This window comes from Chinchilla lanigera, unplaced genomic scaffold (genome assembly GCF_000276665.1).
Source record: "Chinchilla lanigera isolate Chin_1 unplaced genomic scaffold, ChiLan1.0 scaffold00011, whole genome shotgun sequence".
Classification (NCBI taxonomy): Eukaryota; Metazoa; Chordata; class Mammalia; order Rodentia; family Chinchillidae; genus Chinchilla; species Chinchilla lanigera.
In genome coordinates this window covers 15,773,981-15,801,737 of record NW_004955412.1, presented here as the reverse complement: position 1 = coordinate 15,801,737, position 27,757 = coordinate 15,773,981, and the positions used below count along the sequence as shown (strand labels likewise).

At 47.3% G+C, this 27,757-nt stretch overlaps 1 protein-coding gene across 4 annotated transcripts in view; it reads right to left on the bottom strand.

Annotated features, from left to right (window-relative positions):
* Zbtb16 (zinc finger and BTB domain containing 16) overlaps positions 1 to 27,757 on the bottom strand; it is a 177,053-nt gene that overhangs the window by 43,647 nt on the left and 105,649 nt on the right. For all 4 annotated transcript variants that reach the window (XM_005378153.2, XM_005378155.2, XM_005378154.2 and 1 more), the window contains exon 4: positions 15,437 to 15,523. In XM_005378153.2, coding sequence (XP_005378210.1) covers positions 15,437 to 15,523 — 87 coding nt within the window. The remainder of the gene's footprint in view (positions 1 to 15,436; positions 15,524 to 27,757) is intronic.

The window sequence follows — 27,757 nt, the reverse complement described above, 5'->3', positions numbered from 1 at the left end:
TGCCGCAAATTAAGTTCACCCCAAGCAGAGGGACAGGGTAAGAACAAATGCATTTTGAGATTCTCCTCCTTCTGCCTCCAAGACAGCCCTAGCTGCTCACCACGGCAGGGGTGGGCACCCACCCACCCTTTCAGCACCCACTGCACGTGCCATGCTGAGCACAGCCCTGTTCTTGCCCTCTTTCTTCTGCCAACTCTTTGAGGAGAGGCAAGGCAGTTACTGTTGAGTGTTGGCACCTATGCCAGTGGTTGGTGCTAAAATCACATTTGATGAAGGACAGAATTGCAGTGTTTGGGGCATCTCTTCATTCTGAAACTTTGGAGGCCCCAGAGGTCATAGATCTGGGATGGTTTGCATGCGTGATCTGTCTGCCTCTTGGGCCCACTCAGATACCACTGAGTTGGGAGGAAACCTAACCTCCTAACTTCTGCCCACCACCTGACAAGGAACATTTGAGTCCTGAATGGACCCGCCTGCTTCCTCATCATTGTCACCGTCATTCAAAATGGAATAGCAGTTGACTTGCCCTCACGTTGTACATGCAGGGGCGAACGTGGCAGGTGTTATGACCCCCTGTTGTATGAGGCAATAGTAACCAGGCCCCCTGCTGGCCTTCCAGAGCTTAAGGCACAGAGTCTAGCAAGCGTTCCAGAACAGGGAACCCAAGCTAGGAAGCTGGGGAAGGTCAACAACCAAGATCTTACCTTTGGGACCACCTCTCTGAAGATGGGGAATACCGAAACATTTCAAAATTGGAAACACTTGGTGTTCGTTCACTTGTCAAAAACCTACGAGGCTCCCCAGGGGAAAGAAGTCATACCTACTGCAGGGCCCAAGGGGCAGCTTCCCGATGCTGTCTCCCCCCTTTTCAATTCCTGTAACTAAAATGAATATGGAAAAGATAATTACCTTTAAAACATACTTAATACTTGAACACATTATCTCTACCTGCACAAAAAGAATGTTATCTGATGGGATCTTCCCCATAAGCTTAATCAAATTGCTATCTTAAAACTCTCTGGAGTCCTGTGAAACAGTAATAGAAAATCCAAGGCAGAGGCTGGTAGCATTTTGTATTTGTTTGGTTGAGGAGAATGAGCACCCCATCTGACAACAGGCACTCAGAGACAAAGTCATTTCCAATCTGTAATGGATCTTCTAGTGATGGCAGGAACGTTTCATCTGACCCAATCCTGCAGTCCAGAGGTAACTTTTCCTAATATTCTGACCAGAAAATTCCAAGAGAAAAAGTCTTTTTCCTAACGCCTACCTAGAGCTCATCAACTTCAAGAAATCTTCACCAACTGAGCCTGGGACACTTAATGTATGGAGATGCTTAACTTGCTACTTAACTCTGGGTTTTAACGTGGTGAAAAAATTGATGCCTAGATTTTCCTTGGTCTGCCCAGCCCGCAGGCAGTGCCATTTGTTAAGTTCGGAGAGGAGGTAAATTACCTGCCCAAATCCTGCCCTGGGCAAGTGGCCGTTTGCAAGGCTGGAGAAACCGAAGAGAAAGAGCTTCTAAGAAGATTGAATGTGGGGACTGGAAGTGTTCCCAGCATCTCAAGCTTGCCTGGAATGGCAAAGCAAACAGCAGCCACGGCACTGCTGACCAGCCCTGTTTATCCTGCTGTCAGGAGCTACACTAGGTAAGAGGTGATAATGTGCTGCATCTGTGTTAGCCACTGCTCCTGCCTGTGGTCCTGGGAATGTTCTTTGGATATGAAGGGTCTTGGTCCCCCACTGCACAAGGCAGGCACACTGGCGCTCATGGAAAAAATAAACGCATGGGTTTACAGGAGAACACACAGAACACAGGAAACCATTAAAATGGTCATCAAGCTGTAGGTTTTTTGGCAGGTGAGTAACGGGTTACAAACAGCATGCCTTGCCTATGATCCCCTCAATTGTGTTTAGAAGAAAAATGGAGTAAGAGCGCACGACTACAAGGGATGTGCTTCTTTTGTTTATGTGCATTTTCCAATTTCCCCACACTGAATACATTTTACTTTCATATTACTTGTGATTCATTTCTTAATGTAACTGCCTAGGTCAGTACTGTCTGTGTCCTGCCTTTGGCAAGAGTGGCTCTTCCTAGCCAGATGAGGGCTGGCGTTTCTTCTTCAAATCTACACAGAAAGCACCTGCTCAGGTTCCACCTAACATTACGGATATCAGACCCACTCCCTTTGCCTGTCCACCAGGAGGCCTGGCCTGATCCCTCGCTTCCTTGCTGCCTTCTGTTAGTGGAATGACCCCGTAGATGCCAGACCTGCCACACTGTCTAAAGGGTCGCTACCATAAAAGGTACCAAAACATTCACTGTATGAATGGTTCTTGAAGAACTCACAAAGCTGAAGAACATCAACACAACTAGCTAATTCCAGGGTCCTTCATGCATCCTCTCAAGGAGAAATTCCATACTCATATGCAGTCATTTCATCTTTCTCCTCTTCTTCCTCCCCAGCCCCTGACAACTAGTAACCTACTTTATGTCCACAGACTTCTGAACATTTCACATAAATAGAATCACACGATATGTAACCTTTTCTGTCTGCCTTTGTTCATTTATATTTCTTAAGGCTCACCCATGTTGTACCATGTAGGAATGGCTTATCTTTTTTATGACTGAATCATACTCCATTGTATGGACATACCACATTTTGTATATCCATTCATCAGCTGACAAGCGGTTGCGCAGCTTCCATTCTCGGTTATTAGGAAGGATGCTACCAAGAGTGTTCACATGCAAGCTTTCGTGCAGATGCATTATTTTCAATTCTCTTAGGATGGAAGTTGCTTTATAGAAGTCAATTCTTATTATTAGGGTATCATCTGCTCTCTTCCAGGTTAAAGATATATGATATTTAGGGGGATACTTTTTAAAAATCTGAAACTTCCAACTTACTTGGGTTCCAAGTTATTGACAGTTACCTGTTCCCATCACACTCCAGGCTGTCACACTCACTTTCACTGCCCCTCGGCCCCCCACGCAGGCCTGCTCAGCTCCCCTACGCTTGACCCGAAGGCCTCAGATGCTCAGTTCTTCCTTTAAGCAGGACTCTACACCACAGTATATGAAATATTTAAGCTTCTTTTCTAAATATAGACATTATTAACCCACAGTCTATAAAATATTTACATTGCTTGGCCTCCCCCTCCCAAATATCTGCATTATTTACAGTACAGTTGGAAAAGAATTAACCTATGTTTTGAATTGTGCAGTTTTTCCTTTTCCTCAGTGTCACGAGGCTGTGCACAAGATGGGCCAGGCGACAGTGAGAGTTCTCTTGCCAAGTCACAGTGAAGGTTCTGGGGTGTAGGATATAACACACCATCCAAAGCCAGACAGAATTACAGCCCAGGACTTCCTGGGACCAGAGCGCACATCCCCATTATTTCGGGGTGGCTGTTGTATTGCAGTTCCATCTCAGAGCCCCATTACTGTTGATATTTAATTGTTCCCAGAATCTCCCAAATGAGGTCACGCCCATTTCCAGCTGAGCTTATTCCTATCACCCCAAGCCTCTGTCACCACTCCAGGCACAATGAAAATTTCTCTTGCTACTCACTTCCTCTGTCACACGCTCAGTAAACAGGACAGCACTCCTGACCTCTGAGGGTGGCACAAGCCCATTCCCGTGTGGTAGGCTCTTCACACGGCATTTGTCTATCCAAAGAGTGGGAAACTGAGGCACCTGCCATTGTGGTGGAGAGATAAATATCCTTGATCTCTCAAAACCCTCCACTTGTGCCTGTAGACTTTTCAGTTATAAAGCAACTTTAATTTTAAAATTAAAAGTAAATGCCTATAAATATTATCATAGGCATATGCCCATAAATATTATCATTCAAAAATACAGTAGAAGGCAAAACGCCTTCTCCCCTGTAATCCTATTTATAAAGATAACCGCTATTACTAGGTACGGAGCCTTACAGAATCTTACGGGATGGTTTCTATTTTCTAGTAAATGGGATCACACTAGATAATTTGCTTTCACTAACCAGCGTTTACCATGCAAAACATCACAGACATCTTTCCACATCAGGTACCATAATTAACAGATTCCTTACCTTTGGACATTTAGGTCATTCTCAGTGCTCTGTAATTACAAATAATGTTGCAATCAGCATCCTGAGGGGAAGTTTACAAAGCAGTGGCTGGTACATAAAGGACAAAGTTGGGACTAAAGCACCAAGGGATTCTGAGCATTTGCCACGCTGTCTCAAGGTCACTGAACAGCAGACTTGAGTGTCACGATGGTGGTCAGTGGTCTGAGGCTTGGAGAGGTTCGGCAGGAAGTACCCTGAGCCTGTCTCTGCAGCACAGCCCTTCTTCACCTGGACCCCTCCAACCACACAGGCAGGGTGTGCATCCAGCTCCCCCACCTAGGCAGTTCCCTCTTCCTCCTCCCCCACCCCACCCCCTTGGGTGCCTCTACTTACCCAGCCTCTGTTTTGAATCTCTAAAATAATGTGACAAGTTAATGATGGTACAATTATCTAAATGTTTAACAGACATGTTATCTAAGTGAGTCGGACTGAGATTCCATCCCGCTGACAATAAACATCAATGGCGGAGCAGAAAGCGATAGGCAAATTATAGCAAACCCTGCAATTTCAATGCTATTAAATTTGGAGGAATAACAGCCTTGAGGCCTGTAAACTCTGAATAAAATAGGCCCTTGTGTTTGTCCAACTATTAAATCAAAATGCTACCAACATCCTAGAAAAAACAAGGCGATTTATGGCTTTTCAAGTTTCAGTTACACATGGGCTTTTATTAACTCCTTTCTGTCACTGGGCAGTGGTGGTGACACTAGGGAGCAGGGGGAGACGCCACAGAGGAAAGAACAGGAATGGAAAGCAGCACATGAGAGGATAAAGGAGAAGCACGAGGGGTGCAGGAGAAGACAGTGGGGACTGGGCTTCTGATGTGGGGACAGCTGTGAAAAGAAAGGGACAACTGAACAGAAAAGACAATGGGAACCTCCAAAGTCCCATCAGATTCTCCTCTGGGTGTCATCTGAGTCCTTGCCCTACCACTGGCTGAGTCAGCTTATTTACACCATTCTAAAAGCCAGGCATGGTGGCACATGCCTATAATCCCAGCACTCGGGACGCTGAGGCAGGAGGATCACTGCGAGTTCGAGGCTAGCCTGGGCTACAAAGTGAGTTCAAGACTAGTCTGAACTGCATAGTGAGACCTTGTCTCAAAAATAAATAAATAAATAAATAAAAGACATACACCACGCTGATCCCGTGGTTCCTCATCAGGGACAGATGGGGAGGCCCACCTCTTGGTGGTGTTAGGTTCTCTGTTAGGTACGGCGTTGTCATGAAAGATCAAATTCCATCATTCCCTTCAAATTTTAAGAGCTTTCAAAAGGCAAGAGATGATCCAGGTGTGGTGGCGCACATCTGTAATCCCAGCACTCAGGAGACTGGGGCAGGAGGATTGCCGTGAGTTCGAGGCCAGCCTGGGGTACATAGTGAGTTTGAAGCCAGCCTGACCTATATAACCAGACCCTATCACAAAAAAAAAAAAAAAGGCAAAAAGATCTGTATCTTTAATCCTCTCTTCAGATACTATAGGTATCAAAAACATAGTTATGGAATAAACTTCAAAATAAAGTGAAGAAAATACCTGTCTACATCTGAGGAGAGAAACTACAGACCTCTAAAAATAAGGGCAGTGAGCAGCTAGCACAGAAGGCCCATGCTGCTCTGTATTCACTCAATAGGCTAAGTACTTTATGTGTATTATTTTATTGAATCCTTATAACAGCCATCTATTATTAATCATAGTTTACAAACGTGAAATCTGAGGTCCAGAAAAATGTAAACCAACAATACAAGATTGGAGTCTTAGGCTGAGCTTGGAACCATACAAACCCCCAAACAGCTATTTTTCTTGCCCAATTCCCATACCCTACATTTGAGAGAGGCAGAGAAACAAAGCAATTTGTCCCGTGTCATAAAGCAAGTCCGTGGCAGAGCTAGGATAAGAACCTACTTCTCTTTTCTCCTAATTTATTGTCACTCCTAAATACCATGCTGCCTTCCCACACCTCTAACAATAATGTGTGACATCGTTTCTGCTGTGGTGGGAGGTTGGTGGAGGACAGGGGGTCGTGGATGGCATACCCCAGCTGTATCTCTATCCCAGGACCCAGCATAAATGCCTAGCATAAAGGAGATATGCACAGCAAGTGAGAAGTGAAGGACTGGTAAGACTTTCTAACCCAAACATGCCTTGGGTTTGTTTCTCCTCCAACCTCAAGATAACCAAACACCATTGATTCCCTGGAAACACTCTGAAAAGCATCAATGCTTCACACAAAAAGTACTGGGATGATGAAAAGGTAGAGCAAAATGATTTTCAGGGCACAAAAAACACTCTGTACAACACTACCATGGTAGATACATGTCATTTTACATTCACCCAAATCCACAGAGTATACAACACCAAAAGCAAGCTGAATGTCAACTACGGGCGTTAGGTGCTAATGATGTAGCTTTGCAGGTTCCTGTAGGTTCCCTGATTCCGACACCACAGTGGGGTGGGATGTTCACAGTGAGGGAGGCTGTGCATGTGTGAGGACAGGGGTTATACAGGAAGTCTCTGATCTTCAAAGCCATTTTGTTGCAAACTTAAAATAAAACTTGTTAGCTAAAAAAAACAGTATGGGGGCGTCCCTCCCAAAGGCGGCCAGAGGGACCCTGAGAGTGAACGGTGGGGAGAAGCCAGCTTGTCTGGGCCAGCAAGTGACAGCTGGGTTGTCCCTCCCCACTCTGCAGCAAGCAGCTCCAACAGAGCTGAGAGCCCTGTGCTTGGAAAATAAAACTCTATATTAGGCATCAAACATGCCTTTATAGTAACAGCATGAAATTAGGTCAAGAGTAAATCTATGCTGGGGCACTGACTGTACAAACAGCAGCACATGACCCCCTCCCAAAGTGCCTATGACGTTCTGCGGCCATTCCTGAGCTCCAGGGCTCTCGTGTTGAATTCCTTGGCACACCAATGTGAAACGCTATACAAATCACCTCTGATATTTATAAAAGTCAAAAGCTATTATGCTTTCAATGAGGAGGTCATGCCAACCTGCAAGGAGTCCACATGTCCCTCTAACAACTCACTGCCCTGTCCTCTCCCTACCCTCCAGCTTGAGCAGGGGCCTCGGGCTCTTTCTTCCTTTTTGCTCCATTAAAGTGGAGGTGGATTAAGTTATTTCTCCTCATCTGTCCCCTGCCCTGCCCATCTCCTCTAGAGTTGGACCCAGGGAGGCTGTGCTTAGAGGAGGAGCCAGGACAGTTGCTAGTTTTCCTATTGCTGTAAGACCAGGGCCAGCCACCCTGACCCGGCTCCTAGGTGTCCAGGGCAGCCGAGGGGTAAGGCCAGCTGGCAGCCACGCTGAGGGAAGGAATGCTGCTGCTCACCCTTTAAATCCTCTGCCCCGCCTGGTCCTCCTGCCACTCCTACCACGGTCAGCCACCACACAGAAACCTCCAAACAAGGGCTCCATTTTCTACCCGGAAGTTCCAAGCCAGAAATGTCCATGATGCTTTTTCTGAGCATCATTAACAAATCAAGAGTGAGACAGGGACCGGGAAAAACAGCCAGCCAGCACTGAGTTTGGGGCTTCACACCTCCAAAGCGCTGGGTAGAAGCTACAGAGCATGTGCATACCTCCCTCTAGCCTCCTTCACCCTGGGAAGGGTGGATGCTTGGAGCAGGGCTTCCTTCATGGCCAAAAGGGAAAAGCAGAGCTGGAGACACAGCCCTCCCCGCCAAGCCCATAACAATCAGCATCTCCATGTCTGCATCCGGTCGAGTGACTTTCCCTGGGACGCAGAAATGTGGAACCCACACAACTGTTTCAAAGCTTATAAAAGAAAGCCCTCATTTTGTAGTCAGAGTGGAGAGAACCTTGGGCTCTAAGAACAAACTTGTAGGTCCTAATTCTAGTTTGGATTATTTGTTCGTAGTTGACCCCTTTTCCAAATATGGGGCCTGATACCCTGCTCTGCACATCAGATTTGATGCCCTGGCCCCATGGAGAGGGAAATGTTCAAACAAGGATTCTGGAGTGAGGGAGGCCAAGCCATACATTCCAGATCCACCCTAGACTGGTGTTCCTGAATCCCCTGGTCTCAGTTTCCCCCACCAAAGAGTAGAAAGAAAAAATTCTCTGCCTTTTAGGACTGTAGCTAAAGACTTAGTAGGAATTACTAGTCACAACTCAGAAATTTCTAAGAGAGGCCAGCTATTGGATTATCTGTACCTAAGGGAAGTTCAACCTACCTGCTCATTTCCTAGCACTACAGCCTTTAGGAAGGCATGCTTTATTCACCATAATGCATTGAATCCACAAACCACCTGGTATATCACAGGCACGTAAAGACTCGGGGAATAAATGAATGACAGAATAATGGGGGGAAACACCTACACAGGCTATTCTCATCTTTAGCAAATCAAACTGCTCATCTGGCAGGCCTGTGGGGACAGGATGGGGCTGGAAGAGAGCAGAATTGTTCTGGAGCCAGTCTAAGGTCTAGTGCAAGCTCAGCTTAGGCAAGACCATAGCCACCTTTGCCTCTTTTCCTTAACAGACAGGATGAGATGGAAGATCTTACTTGAAGAAGTCAGGAGGTCCAGAACACCCAGGTTCCTGGTGGTGGCTGACACAGATCCTCACTAGCAAACTCCTTATTCCTCAGTCTATGAGGGCATCACTGAGGCCTCCGCTAAGATGTGGCAGGACATCTGCCTGAGGCTCGCAAAGGCTGACACTCCCACTTCTGAGGCCTGTCTGGCTTAGACTTAGGTATCACTTGTTTAGACACTGTAAAGGGTTGGCGCCTCTAGGTAGCTACGGGCATTCCACGCCTCAGGTCTTAAGGTCTACCAAATCTGCCAAGAGATTGTTCAAAATGCCAAGCGATTGTTCATTCTGCCTTTACTTTTCCTGACTGCACTTACAGGGCCCCAGTGGTGAGCTGCACAAGCACGCTGAAAATGTCCTTTGGCCAGAGGACATAGGCAGAGAGCCTCAGAGACCTCAAACCCCACCCTCCCCGGAAAGGCAGGTAGATGATGCTCCTCTTCCTGTCCCACCATCAGCGTGGACTTGACTCTTCCTTTCTCACTGACCAGGGAAGAGACAAGCATCCCTCATCTCTGATGAGGGCTGTGACAATGCAATGATGGAAGCCACCACCACGTCCCAAGAGCTCCCTCCACCCAAGGCCTATGCCAAGTGCTTTACCTGGATTACCAAAGTCAATCCCTACAATGTCCCACATTCAGTAAGCACTGTAATTGTCCTGGTGCCACAGGGAGCAAATAAAGGCTTAGAGAAGTTCAGCAATCTGCCCAACATCGTAACACTTGTAAGTGGTGGGGCTAGAATTTGAATCTAGGCAACATGACACCAGATCCCAAATTCTGAGTCATAGTTACTGTGCATTCCGACCTCGGGCTCCATGGGGGTCTCCCTCTTCCCTGCAGCCTACAGAACAAACCTGATCCACTCCATAGAAAGTAAAGTCCGCTGGAGAACATCCTATCCATTCCCCTGACTCCGCCTCTCCTATCTGCTCACACAGACCAGCCAAGGCTCCAGCTCCCCCATGTTCAGGTCAGGGGGCTGCTTTGAGTGCCCTACATGTGGACTGCAAAGGTTTAATGTTCCTACAGGTCACCCTTACATCCTCCTTGTGGGTACCTTTTGTCTTCTCCCTAGAACATGCTGAGGACATCCCAGCCTCTACCCTGAGCTCAGTAGCCAAAGTATCTCTGCCCTCTAATTAACACCACCAGATCCTGTCTGTTGCCCCCCAGGCCTGTTCAAATCCCAAACGGTAATGTACAGTGGCTTGAACAACATTATGATTTGTAAAGCCCACTCCTAATTAGTTTGACTTTGAATAAAGAGGGTAATTATTTTTAAATTTATTAACTGCTGCCCGGCCAGAGAAGTTTCCAGATCAAATGACATGGAGAAGCTATTTCTGTTCAGTGACGCAGCAATTTATATTACTGATCGGTCATTAAAACCTCTGGCACAAAACCACTTGTGTTTCCTGAGCCAAGATAGTGTCTGCGTGTCAAATTTCAAACCAAGAGTATAAATTAAGCCATTAATGGTATTTATCAGTTTATCTGGACTTAAAGAACTCCTTACTAATTTCAGACATTCCCGTTATAGAACCTAGGAGGTGCGCCGGGTGAATGTACACATGCATATATGTACACTTTCTCACTCTTATTTTACTGAACAGTGTAAAAAAACTTCTGATGTGTAAATGAAGTACAAGCATCTCGGGAGCTGCCTAGCTGTTAATTCCTCCCTGCTTTGCAACCAAAACATTCTGCAAGCAGCAGTGTTTTGCAATATGTATTTGTCATAATATAAAAGGTGTAAAATGATCTCTGTTTATCTACTCAAAGTCTTCACTGTACCCAAACAGAGCACAGAAATGTGACAACAAAGCCTGAGCCCAGCCCACCGGTAAGTACGGCCTCCCCGGGCACCAGCTTGAGTCCATCAAGAGCGTGGTGGGGGAGGCAGCAGGATGGGGTCCTGCACTGCAGGAGAGAAATCTAGGCTAAGAGGGGTCAAAAGGGGCGGGGGTGTGCAATGGGCATTTATTTGGCTCCACTGCAGTTGGAGCTACTTTCTACTAGATTCATTTTTGAGGCTCAAGAATCCCTGGCAAAGGGGCATGGTGGTGCACACCTTTAATGCCAGCATACTGGGAGGCTGAGCCAGGAGGATCACTGAGTTCAAGCCCAGCTTGGGCAATTTAACAGCTTAGTGAGACCCTGTCTCAACATTGTTTTAAATTTTTAAAAAATGTCTTAAAGAAGACCCATAGGTCACCATGATCACTCATTTTATGCAATGTTGGTGGAACTCCTACACCCACTCCACTTTGAAGAACTTGTATCCTGCCACAAGACAAGCTGGAAATTCTTAGTAAAATGGGTCACAGGGGTCCTCAAGAGCCCTTTCCAGGACAGGGCCACAGGTTAAGGGACTCTGAACAGACCCTCCCTGAATCGCCCAATCCCTGGGCCACAACAGCAATCAGTCAACACACAGGCAGCTGGGAGCAGCGGCAAGAGCCCTGAAGGTGCGGGTGGGTTAAGTTCCAGTTCTCCACTTCCTCAGTGGTAGCCTTTAGACCTCTACTTCTCACCTGTAAAATGGGTTCAATACAGTGTTTTACAAATTAAAGTACCAGAAACACCAGGTAGCATTGGCATTTTTCTACTCTCCATTCCTTCCCCTTCCCAGACTTCTCTCCCTACTCTCCTGTTGGCTCTTCTACAAGTCCTGGCAGCCCAGTCGGCTTATCTCTCTGATAGCTTAGCATTATTCCCTGTCAGCAGGCCTCTTCCTTCTCCTAAAACAGAGATGGGAAACACATTTCACTGTGTTCTGGAGTCAGCAGGGAGTAATGCCGTGCGTGACAAAGGATCTCAGCCAGGTATCAGGAAGGTACTAATGTCTCTCTGGCCATCTCACCACCAGCACTACATGGAGGATGAGCTGCCACTGTACCACCCCGAGCCCAGGGCACAAGGCCTTTCCCACACTAGTGAGTGGCTGATGTGCTCTGCCACGGGAGGAGATCGCCCATAGTCCACACGCAGGATGCCGGGAGCCTTCTTCAAGCTTCCACCTTGGCCTCTCATCCCTACCCTGGATTCTTTTTTTTTTCCATTCCGCACCCTTGCTGAAGCTCAGTTTACTCAGTCATCACTGAGCAAGTCACAGGACCGCCCCAAACCAAAGGCCACAACACCAGTTTTCAGAGTGATGGTTTCCACTCAAGATTCTGTAAGGTGGAAGGACTACAGCCTATAAATACTCTCATCCACCGGTCACGGGTACTCCACTTCAGGGGCAGTGGGAGCTCGTCTCCGAGACAGCTGCCGTTAATTCCTCTTTCCCTCTACATCCTCACCACTCCTCCATTAAAAAGGGGAGCTTGGGTTTCCGCTACCTTAAGTCTGTGCTGACTTGTGACGGCACGGATCAGTAAAATACAGCAAAAGTGAGGCCATGTGTTTCCACAGCTATTTTCCCAGCATTTAAGAGGGCTGAGAGTGCCTGCATCCTGACTCCTGGATCCCGGAGCTGTCAGGTAACAAATCCCTGCCGCTGTGCTGTAGAGAAGCCGTGTAGGAGAGGTCTGAGTCAGGTACCTGGTGCGGAGGAGTAGCCATCATAGACTTCCAGCCCAGGCGAGTCCTTCGAAGACTCTAGCCCCAGCCACCACCTGATGGCAGTCATGAGGGACCCTAAGTGAAACCACCGGGCCAGGCCCAACCAACCCATAGAACTGTCAGAGACAATAACACTTTACTGTTCCAAGCTGCTGTTGTGGTCTGTTACATAGCAGTTAATAGGTGAAACACCCCTCATGGTCAATTCTCAACACAGGGGCAAGAGTACTCTTTTAAACACACTCATCATGTCATGTCATTCTCCCATTTGCAACCCTCAAATGGGGCTGGGCGTAGCTTGTGGTGGAGTGTGGACAAGGCTCTGGGATCACCCCTAACGTGGAAAAATCAAACAAATAAATAAGAGCCCTCCAATGGACTTTCACCTTTTCTGTAAATGTTTATGTGTGTATGTATGGCTTGATGTACAAACAAATATTTATGTATATTATGTATCAGTGAAGCTCTGTATATATACATACATAAACACATGAACATATATAGTAGTGCATATATATGTCTATGTAAATACAGTGGCATGTGTGATACTAGTGACTCTTCCTGGCACATGGAAACGCTCATTTATATATCTATATTTATCTATATCTGTATCTCTACATACATATACACACAAAACTTTACCAAGATATAATATATATTCCATAAAATATACAACTCATGCTTTTAAAGTGTATAGTTCAATGAATTTTAATATATTCAGAGCTGTGCAACCATTACCCCCAACAATTTTAGAACAGAAAGAAACTTTATGTCTATTAGCAGTCACTCTCCATTCACCTGCAATACCCTCAGCCTCTTGCACCTACTAATCTACTTTGGGCCCACACAGAGTTGCCTACTTTGGTCATTTCACATAAATGGGAACCACAAAACATGTAGCCTTTGTGTCTGGATTCTTTCACAGAGCATGTTTCTAAGATCTACCCATGCCACAGCATGTACCAGTGCTTTATTTCTTTTTACAGCCAAATTCTATTCCACTGACGTGATTTTATCACATTCTTTTTGCCTACTCATTAGCTGATGGAGCCAGGCGTGTTGGCACATGCCTATAATCCCTGTACTCAGGAGGCTGAGGCAGGAGGACTGATGCAAGTTTGAGGTCAGCCTGGGCTACAAAGTGAGTCCAAGGCCAGCCTGAACTGCCTAGCAAAACCCTGTCTCTGGGGGAAAAAAAAAGCTGATAGACACTGAACGTTTCTGCTCTTGTCTATTCTGAATAATGCTGCTATGCACATGCACATACACGTTTCTGTGTGGTTGTGTGTCTTTATTTCCTCTGGTAGACAGGTAGAAGCAGAGCTTCTGGGTCACGTGGTACTCTTATGTTTAGCCTTTTAAGGAACTGCCAGTCTATTCTCCAAAGTGGCTGTGCCAGTTTACATCCCGACCAGCGGTGTATGAGGTTTTCATTTTTCTACGCACTTAACAACCCGTGCTAGTCTCTATGTCATTTATTACAGCCACATCCTAGTGTGTGAAGTGGTGCTCACTGTGGCTTTGATTTCCAGCTCCCTCATGGCTAATGGTGTGGAGCATCTCCCCTTCTGCTCACTGGCTATTTGTCTATCTTTGAAGGCCTGTTGGTCACATCCTTTGCCCATTCTCTAAATTGGTTATTTGGATTTTTATTTTTGAGTTGCAAGACTTCTTTGTATATTCTCACACAAGTTTCTCATCTCAAAATATAACTTGCAGGTATCTTCTCTCCCTCCAGTAGACTGCTACCACATGCAGAATAGATCCCAGATTCTTTCCTAACGCTGGGCGACCACCCGACTTTGCCCTCTTCTGCCACCTCACTCCCTGCTTGCTGCCATGCTGTTCTCTGTGCTGTTCCTTGAACATGTTGGGCTCAACCTGGTCTTGGGGTTCCTGCACAAGCTTTTTCCGTCCACGAGTCCCCCCACCAGGCAATCCCCCCACCAGCTCACCCCCTGACCTTCCTGCTCAGATGTCACCTTCTCAAAGAGCCCTTCTTCCCTGACCATTTTATCCAGAATATCACTTTTCTCTCTATCATTTTCTACCCTTCAGTCTGTTTTACTTTATCTTTCTTAGTAGCACTTATTATAACTCGCTATATCATGTACCTGTGGGTCCACCCTATCTCCCAGTTACAATCTCAGCTCCGTGAAGGCCAGGAATGCTGCCTGTCTCATTTGTTATTATATCTTACATGTCCAGACAGCATCAGGCACATTGCAGAAACTCAATAAATATTTATTAAATATCATTACTTCTATGTCCTGAATGCTTACGATGAGCTGAACACCCACAAAGCATTTCAAATAAAATACTTTGGTTAATTCCTAAAGCAACCCTATGAGATAAATACTAATATTGTTCTCCTTTTCCAAGAGCGGAGCAAATCCAAATAAAGCAAGCTCAGATAGCTTCTCCTTTGTCCCACAGATGGGAAGTGGCAGAGTCAAGAGTTAAATGCAGGCCGTCTGAGCTCTGAAGGACAGGTTGTACCACGTCTGCTCCACCGTGTCCCTTTCCTTCTGAGCCTCGGTTTCCTCATTTACGGCACAAGAGTAGGAAGGAAGACTGACAGACCGGCCAAACACGATCATGGAAAGCAGGGAGAACAGGGCCTGGCCCTCTGACAAACAGTAAGTGTGAGCTACCATGGCGAGGACAGTAATTACAATGATAAGATGATGCGGGTGTGGGGAAATCCATGCTTTGGAATCAAGTAAAACTATACCATTGGTAGTTGATAGTGACTGTTCAAATACATATTTTACTTAGATTATGTCTTTTAAAGGATGGCTCAGCCCTCAGAAAGGGAGGAGCAGACTACTGTGCTCACATGACAGTTTCAGTATTTCATCAAGGGGCTGCTAGAGGCTTCCTGACCATTCACTGGACTTCCTAAGGTCTCAGCAAGCGGGTAGAAGATGCCTCAGTGAAGGCAGGATCTCGGCGGCTTGTTGTAGTAGCGATCTTGGCCCGATCCAGGATGGCTGTTCTTATGGGGCAGTGTCACACTTACAAATTCTGACCCACAGGCAAGTCACCACATGTGACGGAAGCCCATCCCTACGCACAACACCCAAATCAATGACCGGATATCGTGTTTGCTAAGCAGAGGACGCCACCCAGGTACTTCACATCCACGCGCTGTCACACTGGAAAACCTGGAAAAGAGGAAGCGAAGGAACTCACCAGTGTGGGTCTGCCTGTGTGTCTCCAGGGCATCCTCCTTCGAGAACTGTGCACCACACTGGTCACACACGAAGGCTTTGGCACCCGCTGAAAGAAAGGAGAGGCGGTTACCACTAGATCCACAGTCTATGTGGACGGGGGAAGCCTAGGTCAAAACTGTACAGGTGGATGCTAGGGGAGGAGCTAGATGCCTGTGAAGCTTCCGAGGCAGGGATAATCCATGCGACCAGCCCAGACTCATTGCAGAAAGTGGCTACCCGCAAAAATGAGTTCCAAATGCCCTCACCAAGGGCTTTCCCGTAGAAAAAAGGAACAAAATCAGCACGACTAAGATAAATGAAGATGAAGTCCAGGTGAGACACCCTCCAAGGAGAAGGGTCATTCTGAAGGGACAGCACCACGTGAAGGAGGGACAGGAATAAATGATACCAGCAAGTAGAAATATGCCCTGCTTCCATATCCTCTGTGGGGAAATAGGCAGTGCTGATATACTAGTACACTGTACCCGCACTTGGCTGTCCACAGGGGCCTCTGACTCAGTGTCCAATATTAACTCATCATCTACTCTTGAGGGATTCCCCAGCTGGAGGGTGGGAGCCTGAACTCTTTCCTGGGACTCACAAAGCTCCTTTTGGTGGGCAGCTTTCCTGCTCCATCTCCCAGCCCGCATCCCTGCTCTCTGTTCTCTGCTACACTGGGTGACACTGCCCCAGCCCGCACACTCTTCCACACATCCTCTGCCTCTGAGCCCCACCTCTGGCCCCTGTGGTGGGGCTGGAGCTCCCATTCATCCTTTACGGTTCATCTCTGACACCTGCTTCCTTACTTCCGGATTGGGGCCCTTCTTTCTGTTCTCACAGCATTCTGTGTAGCATTCCCAATCATGGTCCTTACCAGGCTCCATTCTAAATGCCTGTGGACCTGTCCCTCGCCCGGCACGCTGTAAGCCCTCTGTCCTTCTGCACACACCTGCACCTGCCTGTACGTGGCAGGAACCTGTGACTCTGCATATGCACAAGCGAAATCAATTTGATACAACTTAATTCTGACACAACTTAGAATCGGTATTTACCAAGCTCAACGTGACATCGTCACCACATTAAGCTGAAACAGTGCTTTTTACCAGTAACAAAGCCCTCAAGGCTCTTACATGTTATCTCATCCAGGAGTCACCTGTTTGAAGCCGCAGCACTTTTTCTTCAAGATGTCCTCCAGACATAGCTCTTCCACGCCCGTAGACAGTTCCTGTCCCTCCAGGCCCCTCCTGCATGAAGCCCAGCACACTGAAGCACTCACAATGATTTCCTCACCACCAGCCACCCTCTGACCTACCCGACAAATGTAGGTTCCTTCACGGCCACTAGATTTTGCCCACATCCTTACTCACGAAGATACAGTGGCTCAAAATCTGCACTAATTCTGACTTCCTCTACATGGCTTCCAAACCTTCCACAACCTGCCCCGGGGAGCTTGCACTCCCGAGGCAGGTTGTTCTCATCACCCCTCTGGGTACTATTCAGTGCTCCCTGAGTATCTGTGCTTGAGCAACACCCATCTCATTCCTCGGTCTCTCCCAGTCCTGTTCCTCCATCTCTCCCAGTTCCTGTTACACAGTCAACACCAGAGACTGCGCACATTGAGCACTCCAGCGCCTAGCCGCTCTGCTCTTTCCGATCGGCAACTGCTGTTTTGTTACTTTCAACGTGCTGGGGCGCTTCCTTACATGCGCCTGTGTGGTTCAGTTAGGCAGTGGCACCTCGTAAGGGTCAGAACGACTTTTTGCACAGAGTTGTAGCTGCGAATGCTGCTTTCAAACCACCTCAGATCTCCTGAGGCGTTACTGTATGCTAGGCACGATGCTAAGTGCTTACTACACATTTCCTGTACTTCTAACAGCAGTTGTTTGAAATACATACAGTCTTTACACCCACTTAGCAGGTGAGTGAAGGCCTGGCTCAGAGGGGACAAGCACTTGCCCAGTGTCCCACACTGGTTAATAGTAGAGATGGATTCAAACCCAGGTAGCCTGACTCCAGAGTCTTTGCTTTTAATTCCTATACCTTCAGCCTCCTTGGGGTTCCCTCTGCAAAGCTGCTTTATGGGGAACAAGATGGGGTCTGACTTCCTTTCTGTCAATACAAAAAAAAAAATGAAAATCGAGCTTACGTAGTTTGTACATCAGGGCTTTATGTTTTGGAAAAATGGTTCCAGGTACTTTTTAAAAAGTTTCCCAGCACTAAGGAGGCTGAGGTAAGAGGACTGCTGTGAGTTCCAGGGCAGCCTGTGCTACATAGTGAGTTCAAAGGCAGCATTAACTACACATTGAGACCCTGTCTTTAAAAAAAAGCAGGTGTGGTGGCTCATACCTGTAATCCAGCACTTGGGAGGCTGAGGCAGGAGGATCACTGCAAATTCAAGGCCAGCTGGGCTAGTAGTGAGCTCAAGGCTAGCCTAGACTACATAGTGAAACCCTGTCTCCAAAAAAAATTGAAGTATTAACATAATCAAGGAATATAACTCAAAATACAAAGACTTAAACACCAAAAACCAGGTCTTGCTATCGAAGAATACACAGACTCTGCAGTAGGAGGCCATCAACCTAATCTGTCTCATTGACACTCTTATTACAAATGGTGACCAGGGTATATACTATAGGTCCTCAATGAATAAAAGCTCACAGGCTGACTAAAGGACTGATAAAGTACTCCAGGGAAGATATGAAACCATTTTTCCTAAAAAGAGTTAAAAATAAGTATTGTCACTTGTCTGGGTTGGCTGGGGTTGCATGTCACTTGGAGGCAGGAAGAATCCCATGATGACCTCTGGGTGTCCCTTAAAGCTGCAGGATATCCTGAGGCCAAGCACCTGGTACGCGGTTTACAGAGCTTTGAACAAAAGCCAAGAAAATTCCTATTAGGGATGATGGCAAACCAGTGTCTGTGTTCGCAGAGCGGCAGCTAGGATGACTTTTCATCCTTGTCCACTAGAAATGCAGAAGTAGCTCCAAAAACAGGACAGGCCAGGACAAGGAAGCCGGGACCGGATGAAGCCACAGCTCCCTGACACTGAGCAACTCCCCCTAGTCCCAAATCATTAGCCATCAACGATTTTCTGTGGATCTGTAAGGGATCTGATTTTAATTGCATTTCTTTCTTTGGTCCTTCTCCGTTCTCACGGCTCCCTCCAGAAAACTGGGAGGGGAGGGTGCCTTTCGGGCCCGGCCAGCACGCTGGAGGTCTGCGATCAGTGAGAAGCCCCACAGCGCTGCAGACTTCAAAGGGATGTGGTGCGGGGGGCTCTCAGAAACTGTCATCGTGTGGGCTGTAGTAGCGTCTCACTTTAATGACTGAGAAGCAGAGAGAAAGGGCAGGTACCAAAGAAAGGGCGGATGTGTACCACCAGGCGAGTTCAGATGAAGATAAAAACAGATGAGCACACAAGACCTAGCAAAGGCTGCAGGCTTGCCCGAAGCCTGACCACATCTGGTTGCCTCCCCACTCCGCCCCACTCCACCCCACTCAGTGAAGTCACGAAATTGAGCTCAGTGTGTGAAAGTCGCTGTCCGCAGGGACTCTGCGGGTCAAGCTCCTCATTACACACTGAGGCCGCAGACACTGGCCCCCACCGCTGGCCCCCATACATGAAGCCCAGCACTCCTCCCATCATCTCCCAGAGAGACTCTGACCCCCCGCACCAGCTCCCCAGGGGGAGTGAAAGAGCAAAGCCAGGCGGTTCCACGGATGCACCAGCCAAGCAGAGTGTGCCAGACGAAATCCGCCCTCCCGAGGAGGCTTGTGCCTTTAAATTGTTTCTGTAATGGCTGGCTCAGAGGCAGAAATATTTGGCAGCCCTGAAATTAAAAGTGATAAATTTCCTCGCCAAGCTTTGATCGATAATAGAGGCCTCATCTGTTAATCAATAAGACAGTCTCTGCCTGTTTACTGTGCATATGTTGTTTGCTGCTGCCTTCAGTATGATGTCAGGTTTGCATTCAAAGCAACTGAAGTGTGTATAACCCACATGGCTATTCCCAAAATGCATTACGGTGACATCATTCAGCCCCAATACATTTATAAAGCATCAATGGAGGGGTGGGGGTGGGGAGGCGGCCATGCCAGCTGAGCACGACAGGTGCATGTGGACCGAGCAGAAGCATTTACCCCCACAGAGTTTCCTGGGGCTCATCCTGGACTGCGGAGAATCCCCGCGACACAGCTCAGAGTAGGCCCCATCTTTTCTGCACATGGCAGCTGTGTTTTGGATGCCCACTGAGTGTCTGCCGGGAGGAAGGCCACTGTACATAAACAGAAGAGAAAACTTCTGCCCTCATGGGGCTTACATGCAAGAGGAGAAGGAAGATTTTTTTTAAAGTGGGTTAAGCCAGGTGTGGTGGTGCATGCCTGTAATCCCAGCACTCAGGAGGCTGAGGCAGGACGATTGTAAGTTTGAGGCCAGCCTGGGCTCCAAAGTAAGCTCAAGGCCAACTTGAACTGCATAGCGAGACTCTGTCTCAAAAAGACAAAAATAAAAAGACAAAAATAAATAAATAAATAAGAGTGGGTTAATATAAAACAGGCCAGGTGGTGACAAGTGATGAAAAGAAAGAAACTGAGTAAAGATGGGTACAGCACCAGAGGCTGCCATTTTCTGGACAGAGACAGGGGCGGGGGTTAAGAAGCAAGGCCAAGACCTGGGACTCGCCACTTCAGGCACAGCTGGGAATGAAGAGGCCAGCTGAGGACAGAACAGAGCTGGTGAGAGCAAGGTGGGCAGACGGTGCAGAAGCAGGTAGACTGTGGAAAGGAAATTACATAGCGGGGGCAAACGGCAGGAAGATGAAGTGAGCTAGCCCCATGCAATCCTTACTATCAATCACAGCATCCGGTGAACAAGAAAGAGAAACAGGATCTACAGCAGGGAGAACTGGGCCCCGAACACTGCCCACTGCTGTAGACAGCACGCAAGTCATCACAGCTTGATGAACCTGATCCCCAACCTGCACACCGGAGGTGGACCATGGCTACCTGCTCTACCAAGGCTGCGGTGAGGCAGGTAGGAGATAAATAAACATGAGTATAGAGCTCCTCGTTAATCATAAAGCACTCTGCAGATGTAAGAGATCACGGATGCTATTTATACCTCAGAAGGCAGTGGACCGTGGTTACACCGCTCAGGATTTGGGTCAGACAGAGAAAGTTCAAATCCCAGTAGAGTTGGTCACCGGCTGTGACCCTCAACCAGTCGCCTGATTTCAGTGAGTCTACTGGCTCCTTGTAAATGCAAACAGCCAAAGTAGGTCCCTCAGAGGGCCTGACAAGGTGCGTAAAGTGCTCAGCACCGTATCGGGAGAGAAGACATACAGAATCAGTAAACGGCAGCTACCATCACTGCTAGTCATTATTGCTTTAAAGAAGAACTCCCTTTGTGCAATTAAAGTATGATTGATTTTACTGAAATTCAATGCACTTATTTGGGGGCCATTTGTTTTGTATAAAGTGAGTCTCACAATTGTAAAGACATACTTCACCACACGCACACGCACACACGTACACAGTCCTTGTCCCTCTAATTTAGGAGTGAGTGAGTGCTTTGCTGAGGGGAACAGAAAAGTCTGTCATTGAACCAGTAAGACAGCACCAGCAGCCAGTTCACCATCCCAGCTCTTAAGTCTTCCCCCAGACAAGCCCCAGCAGGCCCACTGAACAGTCCTGGCGCAGGTGTCTTCCACAGCTCTGACGGTAAGCTCTGTGAAAGCAGGCCTGCATCTGCCCTCCTCCTGACATGCAGTCTGTGCTCGCTAAGTGCTTGCTGAAGACTCCCTTAGGCAGGTGCCTGAGACGGGGACAGTGGCCATTCAGGGCACTGCCAGGCTGTCCCCTAGGGGGTGGCAGAGTCCTTATTCTACATACTCTTGACTTCTCTACTGCCCCTTTTTGAAAACTCAAGGACACAGTCTCTGGCTAGAACTCAGGAAACTCAAGCGGCAAGAAAGGAAAAGTTAGTGAGTGAGGCTGTCTGCTTCCTCTGGAATAAGACCTCCACCCCACTGCCCAGGGCTCTCCCTGCCCTCAGGTACACGCACGGAGATTCCTGTCCCCAGGCAGATTTCAGGAGGCCAGGGTGGACACTCCACCTGCTGGCTGTGCTGGGCTGGGAAGTGATCCTCCCCCAGCCATGTTACTAAGTTTATCCAGGAGTCACCGAGCCCAGTTGTTAAAAGAAACAGACAGACAGATGCCCTCAGGCCTGCAGGGCCCCTAAACACCCAGAGCACAACATGGGGTGGGGGGTGACCTCCACTTTTCTCCCCCGTTTTCCTTGGCTTCTTAGTGTCTCCAAAAGGTTAGAGACAGACTAGAGAACAGAGAAGGGTGCAAAGCAGGAAATAGTCGGGTGAAAAGACAGAGACTCCACAGCCCAACTGAGGCTAGAGTTGGTTTGCGACCTCTGAATAGGCAGGTAAGGACCACCGCAACCAACAGGGACCAAGGGAGGAATTAGTGAGCAAGGCTTTTATAAAAATATAAAGTTTGACCGCAATGCCAGGATTCCAGTGACAACAGAGCTGTCAGTGACAGCAGAAGCTCCTCCAGCCTGGGGCCCCTCCTCCAGCCTCTCCCTCTTGGCAAAGAGCAGAGCCTCTCTCGCACTTGCCTTCCTGACCAGAAATGAGGCTGGGGGTCCCACGCACCTAAGGAAAGGAAAAGAAGACACGGAGTGCACTCAGCTAGGAAACGATGCCTCTCTGGAGGAAGGAAAGCAGCAGCCAATAAGGGGAGAAAATAATTCAAAACCCCTCCCTCCTCAAAGCCTCCCCCACCCTACAGGCTAATAATAATTTTTTTAAAAGGAACCACTGAAAAAATAAACATGTAGTAGTTGCCAGCATCCAGTGTTGAATGGTGCGTCTCTCTCTTTTTTTTTAATTCCTTGAGATTTTAAAATAAACATCTTGAATGTTCTGATGAGATATGCACGCCTGCTTACATAAGGAAGTACAGAGTGTACCAAAACAGCAGACCCAAAAAAAGCATAAGCTGTCAGAACAATGAGTACAGACGCGGGGCATTTTACAACAGGCCATGGTGTACAGTTTTATTTACAGTACCTCTTATCAGACGGAGAACAGCACACTGGCTGCCAATTCCAAAGGCTAGCACTGCATGTTCCTTCCCTCAAGGAGCTGTGTACTCCCGGAGAGGAGGGAGGCAGGCTCGTGCTCCTGCTCTCTCTCCCTTATCAACAAAATGAAAAACTGGTGCAGAACCAGTTTCTATGACGGACGACAGAGGCAAAGCGGCAGCAGGTAGGTAGATGCCACCAAATGGAAACCCACCAGCCCCAACCTGCCAGAGCCCTGGCAGCTGGCCCAGGACAAGGACCAAGGGGAGCTGCAGCTGAGCGTACTGTGGGGAAACGCCTCCCTGAAGGAAGGGAGGTGAGTGAGGCAAGGGTGCAGAGGGCCCTAAATCGAAGGTACAGTGGGGAAAGCCACATACAGGGGGCTCACTTGGGGTGAGGCCAGCTGGTTTCCTGATCCCTGGAAGCCAGCTTCCCATGGCTGACCCGGGAAATGGCCGATACCTCCTCAGTATCTGCTCTGTAGAATACGAGACCTTCAGATGGGTCCAGAGGAAATTCTGAAGCATCCCTGAGCCTGAGAGAATATTTCTTCTCCTACCCTACAAAGTCACAGCACACTGTGAGAGCACCACGGTGCCCCAAGCTCTCGGTGTTCACTGGCACCCTCCAGTCCCTCTCTTAGGACCCACGGAAGAACACAGGCTTGTCTTGTCCCTTATCCTTCCAGCTCAATGCTCAGCCAAAGAGCCTTGGAACGCTCCTTCGTTACAGCTCTTAGCACCAGCAAGTAATCCAACAGGCTCAGGAACAGCCCACGGCCAGCACAAACCTGCACACTCAGTGCAGATCTGCACAGTAAACTAGTTAAGGACTTACTCATTGGAATCAAACAAAACCCAGGGTTCAAGTCCCAGCTGTACCATTTCCGCTATCACCCTATACAAGTGAGCTATCATTTCTGAGCTGATTTCTACACCTATAAAATTGGGCTCAAAGTGCCTGCATCATAAGGTTGATTGGGTGGTGAATACTTTAAATAATATATATTAAATCATTAACACCATGCCTGGCCTGTAGTAACTGCTCAATAAATGTTGTCATTAAACATCAATACCATTGCCATTATGTTATCCAAAAATCAATATATGAGACACACTTAAACATCAAATGCACGCAATGGACCCAACATTTAAAATAGTCTCACCATCCTAGCCTGGCACCAAGAGAAAAAGGAGAAAAGATGTCCACTGACAATTCTTCACTCAGCAGACCTTTTCTGGAGTGTGGAAGGGAGGGAAAGACAGACATTGCTAATCACTGTGTCCCACCAAGAAGCCTTGATACAAACCAAGTTACAAGAAAAGACAGGGGTCAGCTCGCTCTTCCCTGGGACATCGAGGAAAAGGACCTCTCTGGTCTGCTCCTGTCATCACTCATGGCCAATTTTAGCAGTGTCATTATCTTCCTATTAGCCATCCAGAAGGTAACCCGAGGAGCACAAGCTTATTTAAGGTGAATCATTTTGAATAAATACAAGTATGACAGTAAATTTATTGCTGTTAGAAAATACACAACTCTTTCTGAAGCCTAAGAGTACAGATTAAGGGGCTCATCTGACCACAGCCTCTAACGTCTTTCTTCCCCTGTCAACTTCCACTGACCAGGCAATGAAAGTATCATGATAATCAAAAAGCTCAAAAGTCTCCCTTAGTACAGGGATATCAACCTCTGCCGCGGAGGACCAGACTACCCTCCAGGCACACCATGCCAACTGGGGGGTACTTCCAAGGTTAATGGTCAAGCTCCTCAGCCTGAAGTTCTGTAGTGGTGGTGGCCATAGACGGCTTTGGGGATCTTCCTTTCATTGGTGGTATGGTCTTGGCATGAAGCCTTCCATCCTTCCTTAAACCATCGTTTCTCATCTTCACATGATAGATTCAATAAGAACCTATATAAACTACCTGGAACATAGAAGGTGCTGAAGTCATAGTCACCATGATTATGGATTAATTCTATTTCATCAAGCTGATGAGCTCCAGGAGGTCAGCCCATGGCCAGAGCCTCCTGGAACGCCAGCCCATAATGTTTGCTGCCTCAGAGCTCCTAGGACCTGAGGAAAGGCCCAATTGCAAGGAGTGAATGGTCTGCGTAGGTGAGTTGCCACATTTAGATCTCTTGCAGGTTTATTCTACTGCTTGGGCGGGGAGGGGAGGTAGGGCCATTCTCAAATGAGGTACGGAGAAGAGCTGCTAGCCCAGAGCACCTAAGATATCTCAAAGTACCACGGGGAGAAACAGATTCAGGGTCCCAATTGTTACTGCCTGGGTTGTGTGACCTGGGATGAGTCTGATCTCTTTCCATCTCTAAATGGGGAATTCTCAAGGAAATTAGGCGTTCCTTGTTTAACAACCTACTTCATTAATGACTGGACTTACGACGGAAGTGTGCTGTCCAGACTTGTGACCTGTCTTTTTTTTTCTTTTGGTGCAGTTCTGTACATCTTATTTATACAGCCCCAATGTTTTTTATTGTACAGTACACCAATGTCTTTTATTGTACACTACACCTTGTTTATATAGTATTGTAATTTCTGCTGACTGTACATACATATTACTGTATGGTTATACAGTACAGTACTGCAACGTAAGAGCTATGCAAATAAAAAGCAAAGTCATCAAGTTGGAGTTTCCTCTATGTCTTTGCTCTGAATATTATAATACATATACTGTATGTAATTCCTCACTTAGCGATCATTCAACATCCTCAATGCAGGAACAGAGATCTGTCATTAAACAAGGAATGTCTGCACTTTGCTCTATCAGGCAAGCAAAATGGAACAAAGAGTCCAGCTGCTGGGACAATCATTAGCCAGGGCCAGACTGAGCCAGTGAGGCTGTGCCAGAGACTGACCCCCAATTTCCAGGAACACCTGGGCTTTGGGGTGTCCACAGCTTGGTTTTATGAGGTAGAGAACATAGCACAGCTCGGCACTTGCCAGACGCTAGGTCCATGGTGGCAAACCTATGGCACACATGTTATTTGTTTTTCTTTTAGGACAAAAGATGTTAATGTATGAGTTGTTTTTTCCAAACTAAAATCTCAGTATTCGGTTTTGATTGCAGTGCTGGCACTTTGTGATGAGTAAGTGGGTTTTAGGTTGTAGTTTTGGCACGCATCTCTAGAAGGTTCGCCATCACTGGGATAGGTTAAAAAAAAGCCAGAGAAATGAAGTAGACACTATCAGCTATGATTTTATGGGATATCTCCTCAAACCCTGGACACTCACAATCCTCTTCTTCCGAGGTCCTGTTTGAGGATTCTCAGGTGAGAGGTTCAGAATGAGAAGGAAAGTTTCTATTGGCACCATGCAGCCCCAAAGCTGTTTGTGACCCATGCCTTTGCTCCTTCTCATCCTCAAAACCCCTTCTCTTTTCTTCTGAAGCAAACTCAGAGTGTTTCACTGCAGCTTGTACTCTCAGTCAGGTTTGAAGAATCACACACAACACACGCTCGTACCCACCACATACATGTGCACACACACACCTGCATGCACACATTCCTCTCCTCAGGGTAAGATTCATAATGCTGATGGATCAACGGATAAAAGAGAACCAGGCTCACTCCAGTGGGCAAGGCCAGGACCACAGCCCTGCCTGCCTAACCCTCAAAATTTCAAGCTCATGCTCGCCACTGCCTAGTCTCCCCAACACCCCTGAGACGCCTGCCTACTAAAATTCCTCTGAGACATTTACCGGGAAAAGGGAGGGAAGCCTTCCTCAAACTTAAGAGCATTCTAGTCCTTCCTTCCTTTTTCTAAGCTGGTTCCTTCCTCTCTCATTTCTCCTTGACTAAAGAGTACACCATGGCCTCTCATAACATTTGGATCTCCATATTGATAATTCCCTCAGTCCCTCTCTTCGCAGAATTCTGCATTCTCTCCCTACTCCTAGCATCTCTCTCCAATGTTTCTGGCAACTGGATTCCTGCTACGTACTCTGTTAGTCTGTAAGTTTAAAATACCCTTAAATAATTGTATTTCAACAAATGGCAAAACACAGTTTCTAGAGGCTTCAAATGCTGTCACAGGTATGATAACCATTCTTCAAGAGACCAACAGCCCGGGCTTTACATGCAAACCCACTACTCTCTTGACTGAGCTGTATAAGCCCTGCAGACATGGGTTTCTCTTCTAGAAATTCCAGTATCCCAGCCTTCCCAGGAATCCAAACCAGGCTCCCGGGATTCAGCTCAGCTATGAAGTCCACAGAGCTGAGACTTCAGCTCAGCTACCCACCAGCTACACAAGAACATGAGCAGTTTAACCTCTCCAAGCCTTGGTTTCCTTACGTGTGAAGGAGATGGAGATACATCCCTCCTTAAAGGGAGGACTTAGAATGTACAATTCTAAGGGCACCACTCACTTGGAAATGGAGCTGGGAGGTGGCTGGAAGGTTTGGATGAGAAGATGCCCAGAATACTAATGACTGTGAGCAGCTGCCCAGTAACAAGCCTTTCTCTCCTCCTCTCCATCCATCCCAGAATCCTAGGGATCTGCAGGGTGCCCTGTGATAAGGACAGACAATGTTGTTGCTGCAGTCATAACAAAAATGTTAGTCACTAGCAGGACGTGGTGACCAATCCCAGCACTGTGGAAGGCTGAGGCAGGAGGATCACAAGTTCGAGCCCAGCTTATACAACTTAGCAAGACCCTGTCTCAAAAATAAAAAAATAAAGGGCTGAAGATATAGTTCAGTGAGAGGGCCATGGGTTAAGTTCCTAGATAGGTAGGTAGGTAAGTAGGCAGGTAGATAGATAGACAGACAGATGACTGACAGATAGGTAGAACATGTAGTACTACCTATCCATTACTTTACATGCACTCTACTGCTGAGTCCTCCAACAACTCTAAGATTATCCCCATTTTATAGATGTAAAAACTGAGGTTGAAGAAAACTCAGTTCAATTGCCCAGAGTCTGTTTGTTAGTAAGGGTCAAGGAAAATGAAACTAATTTAAATCAAAGTGGCAGCACGAAAAGCATAGCTACCCAGAAGGGCCTCTGATCATGCATGTTAAAGTGACAAGTTCCTAGTAAAGAGCATAGACCAAGGTCTCAAGGGTATGGGCTCAAATCCTCTGCTTTTCCCCACACTATAGCTCACACCTTGGAGTTTGGAGATTTTCCTTCCACCTCCAAGCTCCCATGAAATGCCCTCCTCATTTCACCTTCTTTTCTCTG